At 34.9% G+C, this 17,181-nt stretch overlaps 1 protein-coding gene across 1 annotated transcript; it reads right to left on the bottom strand.

The window, feature by feature from the left end:
• Positions 1 to 5,830: 5,830 nt before the first annotated feature.
• On the bottom strand, positions 5,831 to 16,804 carry hal (histidine ammonia-lyase). Its single transcript, XM_067379574.1, has 20 exons — positions 16,533 to 16,804; positions 16,322 to 16,382; positions 15,815 to 15,842; positions 15,661 to 15,735; positions 15,282 to 15,354; positions 14,498 to 14,564; positions 13,293 to 13,330; positions 13,027 to 13,152; positions 12,671 to 12,810; positions 12,513 to 12,560; positions 10,616 to 10,763; positions 10,045 to 10,140; positions 9,898 to 9,956; positions 8,798 to 8,878; positions 8,583 to 8,648; positions 8,336 to 8,501; positions 8,077 to 8,211; positions 6,625 to 6,733; positions 6,429 to 6,498; positions 5,831 to 6,175 (listed from the first exon to the last, which is right to left on the bottom strand). Exons 1-20 carry the CDS (start codon positions 16,777 to 16,779, stop codon positions 6,044 to 6,046), a joined length of 1,965 nt encoding a protein of 654 aa, XP_067235675.1. The 5' UTR covers positions 16,780 to 16,804; the 3' UTR covers positions 5,831 to 6,043.
• Positions 16,805 to 17,181: the final 377 nt, after the last annotated feature.

A 17,181-nucleotide genomic window follows, 5' to 3' on the forward strand; every position in this document is an offset into this window, starting at 1 on the left:
AACAGTGGAAAGCAATATTTATCTAGATCAAATTAGTTCTGTAGTTCTCTTGATAAGTTAACATTACATACATAACTTACATTACTCACATAATTATTCATTATTTAAATATTTTATGTATTTTAAAATATGTAAAACATTAAAATGGAAAGTATTTTTAAAATTCAGACACACATATATAATTATTTAATAGATTTTAATATACATATATACATAATGTGTGTTCAAAGATTCAAAGACATTAACAATAACTGTTTTCTGTAACTACAAAGTTTACACAATTTTGCATTTAAAACAACAGAAAACATTACCTTTAATTGTACAAAATATTTTAATATTTTAAAATACATAAAGCATTAAAATACATATTTTATATACACAATTCATTCACACACATTATTTTAATGTACTACCTAGTATATATTACTATATCTCACATAACTAGTCATTAAGTTTTTCTATATGCATAATGCATTTCATGCAATTAAAGTACTTTTAATAAACGTATATTTTAAAATACATATATACATTATATGTGTTCAAAGACATTAAAAATAACTGTTTCCTGAGTGTAACTACAAAGTTAAGACATTTTTGCATTTAAAACAAGAGAAAACATTACCTTTAGCTGAAAATCTTCTCAGTCTTTGTCCTTTGCAGGTTTTCCCTTTTGGCTTTTCATGAAAATGTTCTCTCAGACAAAAATGAAAAGATAGGGAGAGATGTTATTACAGTCTTAAGTTGTTGCTGTTGCAGCGAATCCAGTATAATCACCTTTCAGAGGAAAAGAAAGAGAGAGAGAGAGAGAGAGAGGGAGCGAGTGGGACAGAGGGAGGCTGGGCAGTATTGTTATGGACATTCAGTATCTCGTACACACAGCAGCAGCTGCCCCTGACATCCCTGTGCCTGCTGAGCAGCCCCTCAGTATGGACCCATACTGCACTCTTCATCACTAAACCACAGACAAACATGAATAATAAGCTTTATTCTGTCTATCATCTATCACACAACTACTGGACATTTGGACAGAAAAGCACTATAAATGTGGTCCATATGACTTTTTATTATTGCTGTCAAATCGATTAATCACATCTAACATAAGTTTGTGTGTGTATGTATATATATATATATATATATATATATATATATATATATATATATATATATATATGTATGTGTGTACATACAGTGGGTACGGAAAGTATTTGTTACTCACTCTTTGTTATATTGCAGCCATTTGCTAAAATCATTTAAGTTAATTTTTTGTCTCATTAATGTACACACAACACCCCATATTGACAGAAAAACACAGAATTGTTGACATTTTTGCAGATTTATTAAAAAACTGTCACAATATCACATGGTCCTAAGTATTCAGACCCTTTGCTCAGTATTTAGTAGAAGCACCCTTTTGATCTAATACAGCCATGAGTCTTTTTGGGAAAGATGCAACAAGTTTTTCACACCTGGATTTGGGGATCCTCTGACATTCCTCCTTGCAGAACCTCTCCAGTTCTGTCAGGTTGGATGGTAAACGTTGGTGGACAGCCATTTTTAGGTCTCTCCAGAGATGCTCAATTGGGTTTAAGTCAGGGCTCTGGCTGGGCCATTCAAGAACAGTCACAGAGTTGTTGTGAAGCCACTCCTTCGTTATTTTAGCTGTGTGCTTAGGGTCATTGTCTTGTTGGAAGGTAAACCTTCGGCCCAGTCTGAGGTCCTGAGCACTCTGGAGAAGGTTTTCATCCAGGATATCCCTGTACTTGGCCGCATTCATCTTTCCCTCGATTGCAACCAGTCATCCTGTCCCTGCAGCTGAAAAACACCCCCACAGCATGATGCTGCCACCACCATGCTTCACTGTTGGGACTGTATTGGACAGGTGATGAGCAGTGCATGGTTTTCTCCACACATACCACTTAGAATTAAGGCCAAAAAGTTCTATCTTGGTCTCACCAGAGAATCTTATTTCTCACCATCTTGGAGTCCTTCAGGTGTTTTTTCATGTGTCTTGCACTGAGGAGAGGCTTCCGTCGGGCCACTCTGCCATAAAGCCCCGACTGGTGGAGGGCTGCAGTGATGGTTGACTTTCTACAACTTTCTCCCATCTCCCGACTGCATCTCTGGAGCTCAGCCACAGTGATCTTTGGGTTCTTCTTTACATCTCTCACCAAGGCTCTTCTCCCCCGATAGCTCAGTTTGGCCGGACGGCCAGCTCTAGGAAGGGTTCTGGTCATCCCAAAAGTCTTCCATTTAAGGATTATGGAGCTCTTATGGAACCTCTTAGGAACCTTAAGTGCAGCAGAAATGTTTTTGTAACCTTGGCCAGATCTGTGCCTTGCCACAATTCTGTCTCTGAGCTCTTCAGGCAGTTCCTTTGACCTCATGATTCTCATTTGCTCTGACATGCACTGTGAGCTGTAAGGTCTTATATAGACAGGTGTGTGGCTTTCCTAATCAAGTCCAATCAGTATAATCAAACACAGCTGGACTCAAATGAAGGTGTAGAACCATCTCAAGGATGATCAGAAGAAATGGACAGCACCTGAGTTAAATATATGAGTGTCACAGCAAAGGGTCTGAATACTTAGGACCATGTGATATTTCAGTTTTTCTTTTTTAATAAATCTGCAAAAATGTCAACAATTCTGTGTTTTTCTGTCAATATGGGGTGCTGTGTGTACATTCATGAGAAAAAAATTAACTTAAATGATTTTAGCAAATGGCTGCAATATAATAAAGAGTGAAAAATTTAAGGGAGTCCGAATACTTTCTGTACCCACTGTACATACATATATATTTACAAACTTGTTAGATGTGATTAATCACGATTAATCGATTTGACAGCAGTACTTTTATACTATATATTTACATTAAAGTCACTGTATGATAGTTCTATGAGGAACAGAATGAAATTCAGAATTTTATTCACTGAAAAAATTCTCAAAATGGACAAATATGTGTGTAAACAATTTTCACAAAGGTATATTGTGACACATTATACCTTGTCGTAGTCACACATCAGTTGGAATGTTTCTCAGTTTGCACTGTTGTTAATTTGATTTGTCATTCAGTTCAGCTGTGTGCACTTCATTATCTCTAATACTCAAGTTTTCTGTTTCTGTTCAGTTTGTCTGGCCTCAGCAGTGCTTTGTGGAAGTATATCTATGTGTTCCTCACTGAAAAAAAAACTTTTTGGCATAATAATATATATTAAATTAACCATCATAATTTTTTACTTTGTAAAATTAAAATTCAATGAGAATTAGAATTTCCTACGTAAAATTTCAAATAGAATAATTTAAGGTGGAAAGAATAACTCTTATACAGAAGAGGATTAGGGCCAAGCAATAATAAAAAATAAAACATCTCGAGATTTAAGTCATTAAATTATGAGAAAAAACTAGTTAAATTTCAAGAAAAAAGTCAAGACAAAATGTTGAGAATAAACTCGTTAAATTACGAGAAAAAGCTCATTAAATTTCAAGAAAAAAGTCAAGATAAAATGTTGAGAATAAAGTCATTAAATGACGAAAAAAAAGTTGTTAAATTATGAGAACAAATTCGTAATTTAACAACATTTTTCTCATAATTTAATGACTTTATATTCTCAACATTTTATCTCGATTTTTTTTTCTCGAAATTTAACATTTTCTCATAATTTAACGAATTTGTTCTCATAATTTAGCGACTTTTTTCCTCGTAATTTAATGACTTTATTCTCAACATTTTATTTCGACTTTTTTCTCGAAATTTAATGAGTTTTTTCTCGAAATTTAACAACTTTAATCTCGAGATGGTTTTATTTTTTTTATTATTGCTTGGCCCTAATCCTCTTTCGTACTCTTATTATGTATTTGCTTTGCAAATTTTATAGTCACTACACATAAACCTAGAAATATTAAGTAACTGTGGTAAAGTAAAAACTACAGAAAAAACAAATGTAATTTCTACATGAAAAAGTTAGTTCAGGCAAGAATTGAAAAAACAAAGTAAATTCTATATTAGTACTCAATTCAAGTTTATCAATGTTATAAATATAAAACATTATAAATAATAAATATAATATAAATAAATGTACTTCTATTAAGTAGATATGGCGTCTACGTGATATCTATTGTATCATTTACTTAGATGTAAATGAGTAAAACGTTAATTTTATTCAATTTACTTGAATAGATGTTACGTAATTCTACATGTGAAATTAAATTAAATATAATTAAGTACGATTTACTTAATTTCTTTATGAATGTTAAGTTTAATAGTAAGTACATTTTACTTGATAAGAGGTTGTTCAAAGCAGAGCAGTAAAATTGACTTAAAATGTGAGTGCAAATACAAGAAGTTATTTTTTTCAGTGCTGTTGTCTGAGAATTATATTAACTTTTGATCTTTCGTCTTCGTCCATGTTCACTACAAACCGGGACATACCTCAAAATGAACCAACATTAAAAAAAATATTTTCTTAGTTTTTTTTGTCTTGTTTTCCAGTACAAATATTTAAACATTCTTAAATCTAAAATACATTTACTTGTGAAACTCTTCTGAAGAAAAAATAAAAAATAAAAAAATAAATCAATTAAGTGTTTTCTTAAAATAAGAAAAAAAATCACTGTCAATGTTTCTTTTTTTTTTTGTAATTAATGAACTTGCTAGCAGAATTAAAGCCATGGTTTTGATTCCTATAGGGAACACAATCACTCATAAAATCAACATCATCAGCATGATAAATTGTATAAAAGGCGATCCACAAAAGAAAGTCAAACATATTTCACATGGCGGTGAGCCACAGAACAAAGGACAGCATCCCTAAATCTGTCACACTACCTCGGTCATGAGTTCAAAAATATTACCTTCAAGACCAGACTGATGTAATTGTTCTTTAGACGTTTCAATATCCGAATGAAAACATGTTACGGACTCTTTCCTGCTGTCACTATGTGCTACCTTCTGGGAAAGTTGAAAAACCAAACAAATACTGATATCACAAGACATTTATTCTCTAATACACTCAGAAACTAAAGAACTGCATAGAAACCAACAGATGGAAGATACAGTAGAACTGGAACATTTCACATCTTATAATGAACTCCATTCAAAGAAACCGGTATTAAAGGATTAGTTCACTTTCAAATTTAAATTTTCTGATATTTTACTCACCCCCATGTTATCCAAGATGTTCATGTCTTTCTTTCTTCAGTCGAAAAGAAATTAAGGTTTTTGATGAAAACATTCCAGGATTTTTCTCCTTATAGTGGACTCTGATGGAGCCCAATGGTTGAAGGTCATAATTACAGTGTCAGTGCAGCTTCAAAGCGTTCTACGCGATCCCAGATGAGGAATAAGGTCTTATCTAGAGAAACTATCGCTCATTAAAAAAAATAAATAATAATGTATATAAGTTTTAACCAGAAATGCTCATCTTGAACAAGCTCTTTTCTTCTTCTCTATTAGAATTCCAGCAGTGTAGACACTGCTAAGTGTATTACTGCCCTCCACAGGTCAAAGTTTGAACTAATTGTTATATACTTGCACAAGCATATTGAATATGACACTTTAGTTCAAACTTTGACCTGTGGAGGGCAGTAATACACTCTGCAGTGTCTACACTGCTAGAAATAGAGAAGAAGAGAGCTAGTTCAAGATGAGCATTTATGGTTAAAACGTTTAAAATTAAAAAAATATTTTTTTAGAAAATGAGCGATGGTTTCTCTAGATTAGACCCTTATTTTTCGTCTGGGATCACTGTAAACTGTAATTTTGACCTTCAACCGTTTGGAGGCCATTGAAGTCCACTATAAGGAGAAAAATCCTGGAATGCTTTCATCAAAAACCTTAATTTCTTTTCCACTGAAGAAAGAAAGACATGAACATCTTGGATAACATGGGGCTGAGTAAATAAGTAAGTATAATTATAATTATAAGTAAATTTTCATTTGAAAGTGAACTAATCCTTTAAAAAACAACTATGCTTATATATGAACACATTTTAAAATCCATATTAAATGTGAGACTATAGGACAGTATCAGCAGGATGCCATCTCTGTCACTCCAGCCTGACCCGTTTCCGTGGTGATGGGGGCGGGTCCAGAGCAAAGGCTGTGGGGGAAGAGGGGCGCGACTCTGGGATGTATTCCATACAATATTTCTCAATGTACGGCCCAGCAATGTTCCACACCTGAATGCAACAGGCAAACAACATGGGGTGAGAATGTTTTATAATCCACCAGACATGTAATTGTAAGTCTGATTGTTTAGAAAAATAATTAAAAAAAAATAATAATAGCATAAATCTTCCCAACAAGACTTATCTTTTGAGGTACCATTCATGTAGCATAAACAGTCACACACCAAAGGTTAATAACACTTTGAGTTAGGGGATTCTTTTGATAGTAACAGTGATGCCAATACTAAGAAACTGTGAGGCTTACCTTCTGGTCTACGAGAAGCCGATGTACAGCTTCAATGTCTGGAGCCATGAACCTGTCTTTCATCCAGGGCCTGAAGAAAAGAAAAAAAAAAGACAAAGATATGTAGGAAGAGAGATGAAAGGAGGTTTACCAATTATTAACCTGAAAGTTCAATATATTGGAGGTTTTGGGGTTAGTGTATCATCATTTGACCTACTTTACTGTAGCACGCACAAGGTCGTACACTTTCTCCAATGGTGTCGTCGTACGTAGGGGGCGTAGAAATTCAATACCCTGACAGGCAGCTAACAACTCAATGGCTAGCACTGTAAGGAAGCGCACATATCCAGGTTTAATATCTCCCAAAATGACATATTCTGATCTGTATTTGCAGATTGGTGGTCAGTAAACCAAAAAGTACAAAAATTACAAACAAAAAAAAACATTACTATTTTAGGAGGTGGCAATATTGTATGAATTTGTATGAAAATGTTAGATTTAAAAAAAAATATATGCATAAACGTTCACCACTAAACATAACCATCACTGGAACATAAGCAGATCGTACAAATTCATATGATTTAAATGGTTAGTTCACCCAAAAATGAAAATTCTGTCATTAATTACTCACCCTCATGTCGTTCCACACCTGTAAGACCTTCATTCATCTTCGGAACACAAATTAAGATATTTTTTATGAAATCCGATGGCTCAGTGAGGCCTGCATTGCCAGCAAGACAATTAATACTTTCAATGCCCAGAAAGCAACTAAAGACTTATTTAAAACAGTTCATGTGACTACAGTGGTTATCAAAGCTTCAAAAGTCACGTGATTTCAGTTAACGAGGCTTCGTTAAATCATAAGTGTTTCGAAATTTCAGTGGTTGACCACTGGGGGGAGTGACTTTGGCAGTTTGATACACGCTCCAAAACCACTGATTTGAAACAAAAGATTCGTAAAGCTTCGAAACTTCATGAAGCAGTGTTTTGAAATCGTCCATCACTAGATATTGTTGAATAAAGTCATTATTTTGTTTTTTTGGTGCACTAAAAGTATTCTCGTCACTTGAACTGTTTTGAAAATGTCTTTAGTAGCTTTCTGGGCATCTGAAAGTGTGAATTAACTTGCTGTCAATAGAGACCTCACTGAGCCATTGGATTTTATCAAAAATATCTTAATTTGTGTTCTGAAGATGAACAAAGGAGTAATTAATGACAGAATTTTCATTTTTGGGTGAACTAACCCTTTAGATCACATTTACTGAAATTTCATAGACGAAATCCATTAATTTCAATAGGAATCTGCAGAATTCAGGAGTTTCGTGTGAGTGTGTAAAAGTTTCATTCATGTTCAAGTTGGTCAAGAAAATTCGCCAAAGTGAACAACAGAAAGCTGCTTTGTACTTACATCATACTTTATACATCACTACCTTACTCACAATAGACCTTTTTTGCTAATATGACCACACTTTTAGCCACCAATTCACCAAAATGTAAAATACTAACAAATTGCAATGAGATTGTTTTGGAAAATCTTAAGTATTAATAGAATTTGTGCTGTTGTGCTTTGTTGCTCCAGTAGAGGGCGCTATAATAGTAACAATTTTAGCTAAATTGATTAGTGGATGATGTCAGTGTGTATATGGGAGGTTAATATCAGGTTTTGGACCTTGCTCGACGTGCTCGACCACTCTGAGGGCTTTACGTGCGGCCCAGCCTCCCATGGACACGTGGTCCTCCGTGGCCGCACTAGTGGATAGGGAGTCAATAGAGGAGGGGTGGCAAAGCACTTTGTTCTCTGAAACTGAAGGAGGAAACGTATCTGTTTTAGTTAATGGTCAACATGACTTCAGTACAGTAGTCAAAATTAAACTTTCCACTATTTGGTTAAGGAAAGTTATACTCTTCTGAACTTTGTTGAGGCTTACCAAGAGCCGCGGCAGTGCAGTGTGCGATCATAAATCCAGAGTTCAGGCCTCCCTCATTGACCAGGAACGCAGGAAGCTCGCTGAGAGAGGGATTGCAGAGACGTTCAATGCGCCTCTCGCTGATGGAGGCCAACTCATGCACACCGATCGCCAAATAGTCAAGAGCCTAAGAATGGAAGAAGAGAATGAGCAGAGATGTAGTCGAACCTCTTTGTTAAATAAATGCTACTGTGGTGAGATAAAATACCTTTGCTGGATATTCTCCATGGAAGTTTCCACCGGATATGGTCTCACCTCTCTCTGCAAACACCATCTAACTCACAGTCAAGGGCAAAAGTACAGATCTGAGGAAGAGGCTGGTGTAGTTACGGCACTGACCAGCTAACCAGCCAACCAGCACTGCAAGACAAGTGCAAGTGTTCATGTTGCAAACTTATACATATCGATTAACAAAAAGGATACAGGATTATCTGTGGCACTGTTGATTTCTGTATTAATGATTTTCTTGACAAACTCAATTGTGTCATTGACGATTCCATGGACCTGCAAAATGTAAGGCAAAATGAATTAAAATATAGTTCAAGTGAGACAATTAGTGTTATTTTAGGGACTGTTTACAAGACACCATTTTTTTAAAAAACGAACCATTTTTTAGGCTGTTAATCTACACGACAACTGCGTTCTGGAGGTCTGAAAATGCTAACTTTTGAAAACGGGTTTCAAAGTGCATATTTTTGATAAAGTTACCATTGCCCCGTAAACAAAATAAAGGCAAATTTGTGAAAATGGTGGCGTCATGCACATGCATTACGTGTTCAGTCTATGGGCCTGTAATGTTCTTTACAAAGTGACATTGCCATCTACTGGCCTAGCAGCAGAATACAGCATTTTTAGTCGTTTTCGAGTATCCTTGTGAACAGAGATTGTTTGGACAAAGTAGTCGCCTTTTCGGTTTCAGCCAAAAAAACAATTTCGGTGCATCCCTACACATTGTTGTTGTGTAAACATACCCTTCGTATTATTTACATACTATTATAGTTTTTATTAATATTTTGAATTTGAATTTATTTTTAAAATATTTTTTTTTAAATTTTAGTTTAATTTTTAGTCATTTTTGTTATGTGTTTTTGTAATTTTTAGCGGTTTTAGTTTTTTATAATATATTATGATTTGGGTTTAATTATTTTTTTATTTTAGTTTTTATTTCCAGTTATTAAATAAATTTAAGGCAAACTGAATTAGAATATAGTTTATAAGTGTGTCTTATTTTAGTGTTACCATAATTTGAATTAGCTTTTTAATTTTATATTTTAATTTAGTTATTTTTTAGTTATTTTGTGATTTTATCTTTTTTTTTTTTACTGTTTTTTATTTCCAGTTATTTGTTTTAGCGCTTCACCTTAAACTTAGATGCCATTTCAAATTTTCCTTTAGTTTAATTTTTTAATCTAATATTTATATTTTATTTCAGCTTTATTTCAAAATGTTTTTAATACTTTCAGTTAAAAATAACAGCACTTACAGTTTATTTAGGGTGACCCAGAATGGGCTCTCTAGGTTACCTGTGGACAACAGCGCATAGTGTAGGCATCTTGAACTCTGTCGCAAAACCGATGGCTCTCTGCAATTATGGAAAAAAAGCAAGACAGGTTACCACCAAATGGTTAAAAATGAGCTTTAACAAAGCATATAAACACAGCGGCATTCACCTGCAATTTCAGACGGGTGGTGATCAGAGTCTAACAGGGAACGGAAGCGCAGGGCCACTTCCTTCTGTCCCGGATGAGGTCGCAGTTCATGAATATCTGTGAGGAAATTAATTTGTCATTAAAATTGTTTATGGTTGTCAGCGCGCCGACATATAGCGCTGTTGTGCTTCGGGTGACCCAAGGTCAAGTCTCGGCTTTCTGACCTTTCCTGAACCCGTCCCCCTCTCTCTCCCACTTCGCTTCTTGGCGGTTCACTGTCGTATCATAATAAAAGGCAAAAATGCCAAAAATAAATCTTAAAAAAAAAAAAAAAAAAAAAAATTGCAATTGCATTGCATTACTCAGAAAATTGGAGGAGGGCTGCATTTATGAAAGGGACTGTGACTATATATGAGAGGCTTTGATACACAAATATGTTTTGTCTCCCTAGTCATGTTTTGTCTGAGAAATCTGAAAGAGTTGAATCGTTTACAGTTTCTGTCTGCAGAACTGAGAAACAGTGTGTAAATAAATCAGCTCGCATCCAGCACATCAATCACTTGTTTACACAACCCTTATTTTTTGTCCTCACCACTATCAAAGGCTTTGGTGGTCCCCTTGAGGACTTCCAGGGTCAGGGCAGCGATGATGTCAGCCTGCCGGGCAATGGCCTCAGCTCTCTCCACAGCCTCTGCTCCCAAAGAAGTGATCATCTGTGTCCCATTGATCAGAGCCAGCCCCTGTGGACAGAGATAAACATAACAAGCACTATTACCACAGAAGAAAAAACTAGCACCTAGCAACCACTTCAGAACAGCCTAGGAACTGCCAAGCAACCGCATAGCAGAATACTTCAGGAACCATAGCAATTGCCCTAGTAGAAGCATAAAAATTATGTAGCAAAGGATACTACAGAGTCCAGCAGTGCCTGCCCACTTTTTTTTTTAGCGGCGTTGGTTCCTGGAGTATTTTTTCTATTTAAATTCTCCCATAGGGATTTAAAAAAACCTTAGTTAAAGCATTATAAACCATGAACCAAGCCAACCAGCTACAAGGTGAATCAAAACATTACAAACTTTGATTTAAAACAAAAAAGAATTCGAAAATTGGACAAAATACTGTGTACTTAACGGCTTTAGTGAGTGTAAAAACTACAATCCCATGAAGCAATGGACATAAATTTATTGCAAAATATGCATATATTTAAAAATATTTACATTTTTTGAGACGACAGGGAGACCGACTCAATGTGAGTAGGCGAAGCTAAAGAGCACTTCTTGCGCATTTGCAGGTTGCGACTCTCTGATAGGTGTAATTTTCTATACAGCATCATGGGTAATGTAGTTTTTTACCAGGAAGAACATGATTATTTTAAAAATAAGCTGAAATAATGTGGGCTGACGGCTTCAGCAGAAGTAAATGCCATGGATTAACAACCTCGTAGCTCACAGTAGGTCTGTCTTTTAATGTTTGTTTTTACAAGTTTTTACTTCCTGAACCCAACTGTTGCACTCTATAGGTAGTGATGCCAATTTAGCGATTTTGTCGCTAAATTTAGCAACTTCCCCGCTCCTTTCTGAGACTTTTTTCAAAAGCCTAGTAGGGATGCAACGATTAATAGCGATTAATCGTTTGCAAAATAAGAGTCTGTGTTTACGTAATATATATGTGTGTGTTCTGTGTATAACAATTATGTATATATAAATACACACACATCTTTATATTTAAGAAAAATTGTTATATTTATATTTAAAAAATATTTATGTTTATATGTAATATAAAATATAAATATATGTTTATAATACATGCATATATTTCTAAACTTTATACCTGTATGTTTGTGTATTTATATATACATAACTATTATATACAGAACACACACACACACACATATACATATACATACATATACATATATATATATATATATATATATATATATATATATATATATATATATATATATATATAACGTAAACATAGACTTTTATTTTGCAAACGATTAATCGCGATTAATCGTTGCAGCCCTAAAGCCTAGTGACAAATCTAGCAACTTCTTGGACAAAACTTATCTAGATTTTGTGACTTGCCCACTGATCTATATTTATATAGATCAGTGGACTCACCAGTGTGACGTCATCTAGCAACCAGTTTTAGCTACTTTCAACTGAAAGCAATTGGCAACACTGTCTATAGGAACAACATAGCAACACCCTAGAACACTAGTAACCACATAGAAATGATGCAAAACACGCTTGTAAAGCAACCACTCAGAGGCAAACCTCTCTTTTAAAAGTTTTTCTAGTTTGTCTAGTTTGTCCCTTTGCTATTCAAAAAACAATGACTTGTTTTAAAGGTTAGATTGTTTTTTAAGGGTGGTTAAAAGCTGTTGACCAGACAGGTAAAGGGCACACATTTCTGACCCACAAAACAGCTCTAAGTCAACAGAGATAAACATGTTGACTGCACAATGGGGGGATTAACCGTACCTCCTTTGGCTTCAGAGATATGGGCTTCAGACCATGTGCTTCCAATACCTGCAGGCAATACAAAGGTCAAATGTGACTTTAAAGAGTAAATATGCACTGCTTTCATTATCATTAGGACAAAGATTTGCAACCACAGCATCCAATGAAAATGTCCTCACGTATTTGGCATCCGCCCAGCCGCTTTTGGGCGACCACATCTTGCCTTCTCCCATCAGGCCGAGGGCGAGGTGAGAAAGAGGGGCGAGATCTCCGCTCGCACCTACCGTACCCTTCTCTGGGACGTAGGATAAACAGGAGGCTGTGGGGAGAGAAGAAAGAAAATGGTAAAATTTCAGCTTGAGTACAAAACTCCCGAGGGAGAAGTTCAAAGGAACTTTTTGCTAATATTATTTTGTAGACGCAGCAACTACCATAAAAGTATTCTTTGAAATGGCACACCATGTTTCATGTGCTGTGCCAAAGAAACTCAACAATACTCTCTTCAGTTAAAATAATAAGCATTGCATTAATGTACCATTGAAGGCCTGTATCATTCTGAGCAAATTCTCCAGTGAAATCCCGCTGTACCCTTTGGCCAAAACATTGATCCTCAGGGCGAGCAACATTCGAGTTCTTTCAGGACTTAAAGGACTTCCCAGACCTACAATCAAATATATTAAAAAAATCACAGTGTAGACAGGATGAAAGTTGGTTTAATAATGTCAGTTAATTCATGATTCATAATGTCATTCAAAAACACATACAGACATTTGTTCATACTTTAAATAAAATATGTCACACCTGATGAGTGTGAGCGCAGAAGATTTTCCTGAAGCTCCCTGAAAGAGAGAAATATGTGACATACAGTACTGGAAACACTTCACATATGGTTTCATTAGTTAACATGAGCTAAAAATAACTACTTATACAGCATTTAGTTAATGTTAGCTCTAAAATGTACTAATATGTTTTTAAAATCAAAAGTTATATCTGTTAACATCAGTCAACACACTTTGAACTAACATTAACAAACAATGTTTTAATAAAGGGTTAGTTCACCCAAAAATGAAAATTCAGTCATTTATTACTCACTCTCATGTCGTTCTACACCTGTAATACCTTCATTCATCTTTGAAACACAAATTAAAATATTTTTGATAAAATCAGGGAGGCCTACATTGCCAGCAAGATCATTTCCTTTTTCAATGTCCAGAAAGACAAATTTAAATCAGTTCATGTGACTACAGGGGTTCAACCTTAATATTATAAAGCGACAAGAATACTTTTTGTGCGCTAAAAAAAACAAAATAATGACTTTTCAACAATATCTAGTGATGGGCAATTTCAAAACACTGCTTCATGAAGCATCTTTTGTTTCGAATCAGTGGTTTGGAGCACCAAAGTCATGTGATTTCAGTAAATGAGGCTTCGTTATGTCATAAGTGTTTCGAAATTTCAATGGTTCACCACTGGGGGGGCGTGACTTTGGCAATTTGATACACGCTCTGAACGAATTCGAAACAAAAGATTCGTAAAGCTTCATGAAACAGTGTTTTGAAATCGCCCATCACTAGATATTGTTGAATAAAGTCGCTATTTAGTTTTTTGCCGCACAAAAAGTATTCTCGTCGCTTTATAATATTAAGACAGAACCACTGTAGTCACATGAACTGTTTTAAATATGTTTTTAGTACCTTTCTGGGCATTGAAAAAGGAAATGATCTTGCTGGCAAAGCAGGCCTCACTGAGCCATCGGATTTTATCAAAAATATCTTAATTTGTGTTCTGAAGATGAACGAAGGTCTTACAGGTGTGGAATAAAATGAGGGTGAGTAATAAATGACATAATTTTCATTTTTGGGTAAACTAACCCTTTAATTACTTTGCTCATTATTTCATGTTAGCTATTGCATTAACAAATGAGACACTTTAAAAATAAACTTTTATTTAAATGCGAAAGGTTTCAAGCGTAAAAAAATATTTTATAATTTTAAAAAGAATTATACTTGAGCTTGCTGACTGGGATGACAGTCCGAGCAAATTTACCAAACCCTGTAGTGATGCCATACACAACTAGAAAAGGAAAAAAGAAAATAAGGATCATCATGTGGAGTCATATTTATAACTACCCAAACTATTTCATATTAATGAGGATTATTAAAATATTCATGCTCTTGCAAATATGTTCTGTTTTGTACTACATTTTATTATTTTTTGAAAATGTTGTGAGAACTTGCTGTTATAATGCCAAAGGCTTGACATGTGGTTGCTAAAGTGCTCTGATGGTGATGATACATGGGCCAACTTTTTGAGCAATGTTGCTGAGCAATTTTGCCAAACCATCAATTTTGCCGGCACTTTCCCATTGAGAATGGGCAACAAATTTCGATGTAAAGTATCCAGATAGAAATTTGTTGCCCATTCTCAATGGGAAAGTGCCCAATAAACATTGCTCGGCAACATTGCTCAATAAGTTGCCCTGTGTATCATCATCTTAAGTGGTTGTTAGAAAATTGCTGTATGATTGGGCATTTTTGGTAGTAGCCTAGTCCAAATCAAAAGAACCAACTTGAAATTATCTAGATATCGCTCAGAATTCAATGTAATTCTAAACAATTCTTTCTTAAAAATAAAAGTTCTTTCTTGGCACTGATGGTTCCATGAAGATCCTTTCTAAGAGCCGGTTTTAAGATTTTTAGGAGCAGGTAAAAAAAAAAAAAAAAAAAAAAATTCACCCTGATCACTTTCAAAACCCACACATATTTCCTTTAGAATGGATGTTTTGCTTACCTTTGTTTTCTTTCACAATGGTGTCCAGAAGCTCTCTCGATTGCACAACCTTTTCCTCGGCCTCTGGGGTCAGCTGAGGGTCAGATAATAGTTGCAATGCATTTCCATTGAGAAATATAGGCCTGGTTTCACAGACAGGGCTTAGATTAAGCCAGGATTAGGTCTTATCTCAATTAAGACATTTAAGTAGCTTTTATAAACATCTTGAGACAAAGCAATGGCAATGACATATTTAAAGACACGTCAGTACAAGTTGCTTTCGGTTAAAACAGCTCAAAGTCTGGGACTAGGCTTAAGCCTTGTCTGTGAAACCGGGGGAAAGTTTGTAAATGTTAATTCTTCACAAAACAATTGGAGACATCCAGGATAACCCATTTACCTTAATCTTAAAGAGTCCTTTCCCTAAATTTACCAGATCAGTTGAGGTCAGGCTGTTCCCATCTAGAGAAATGTACTGAAAATGGACAGCTGTCATTAATAGCACTGATGATAGTAAAAGTGCTGTATTTGTTGTACTGATATTTCATACTTACTTGCTCTGGTTCTCTATATGCTCTTGTTCTGTTTTTAACATCCACATTAAGGACATTTTCAGAGTTTACTGAGTAGCTAAGAGCTTTTGAGAGATTTCCCAAAAGACAATCATTTACATGAAAGTCTGTATTTTGTCCAAAAATAAATGAATGATTCCAAATGTGGAGCAGGTGAGAAGTTAAATATGTGATAAGCAAAAGGATTAAATATAAAAGAACAACAAGCATGGTGAATTTAATGCATTTTTAGTGCTATTAATTAAAAAAAATGCAATAAAACTGATCAAAATAAAGAAAAGTGCATTTGAAATTTCTGTAATAAGGGATTTTCTTTCCTTTAGTGCAATTCAAGCTTTAATACAACTTTAGATATGCATTTAATATGTCTTTGAAGGCTTTTCTCAACAAACATTGGTGTATATGATTAATTGTGATTCATTTGATTCAGTTAATCAGCTTATCATATATTCAATTAAAATTTGTAATCGGTTGACAATATAAAGATACAGATGTGATGTCCCAGGCTGACTTGGAATGAAATCTTGTGACATGGTGTCTCCTTCAATAGCTGAAGATAAGAGTAAAATAACATGTTATTTACTCATCTTGAAAAACAAGACTCAGTATTTGTGGCAAACAGCCTCAAAAAAAGAACTGAATGATTGAAGTTTGCCCTCTAAACAAACATCGAACAAATAAGCCATATTTGTAACATTACCAAGTTCAACAAAGTCATTATCCTCAAGCACATCTTCTATGGTATCGTCACTGTCCAGCAACCCAAATCCTTGACATTTTCTGACTACAAAATGAACATCTTTGATATGCTGGATTCCTCCATTGTCAGGTTTGTTCTTGATGTAGCGCTTGAGAGCTTCAAAACCCAACCATTTGATGCTGCAGGTGGCATCTTTGCATGGAACAGTTATCCACTCATCCCGAACATGGACCGTGAAGCGATGCATCTCGTTTGACTGAACAACCACAGGCTGATACCTGAGGAGTGTGATCAATGCAAATCACTTCACTAGGTGGTGTAAACAAATTGCACTGGCCAATCAAAGGCTGTTCTGTGGACCCCTCCTTTTACCACAGATGACAGAGTACATGGTGGTGTTTGACTACGTTATCTCTGCACCAAAGGTTCTGTGTTACGCTTGTCAAAAAGATGAGAATCTATCAGTCAACAAATTGTTAGACTGAGTGATTTCTTTTTGAGTTGTGTAGCTTGTAAAGTTTTGGCATCATCAGCATAAATACACATACATTGATTCAGAAAGTTTAAGAACACTTTGAGACTACTCATGAATTATTTTGTATTTTTAAAATTGAATATTTTACTTACAAATTATAGTATCAGCACAAAA

The sequence above is a fragment of the Chanodichthys erythropterus genome, chromosome 24 (assembly GCF_024489055.1).
Source record: "Chanodichthys erythropterus isolate Z2021 chromosome 24, ASM2448905v1, whole genome shotgun sequence".
NCBI lineage: Eukaryota > Metazoa > Chordata > Actinopteri > Cypriniformes > Xenocyprididae > Chanodichthys > Chanodichthys erythropterus.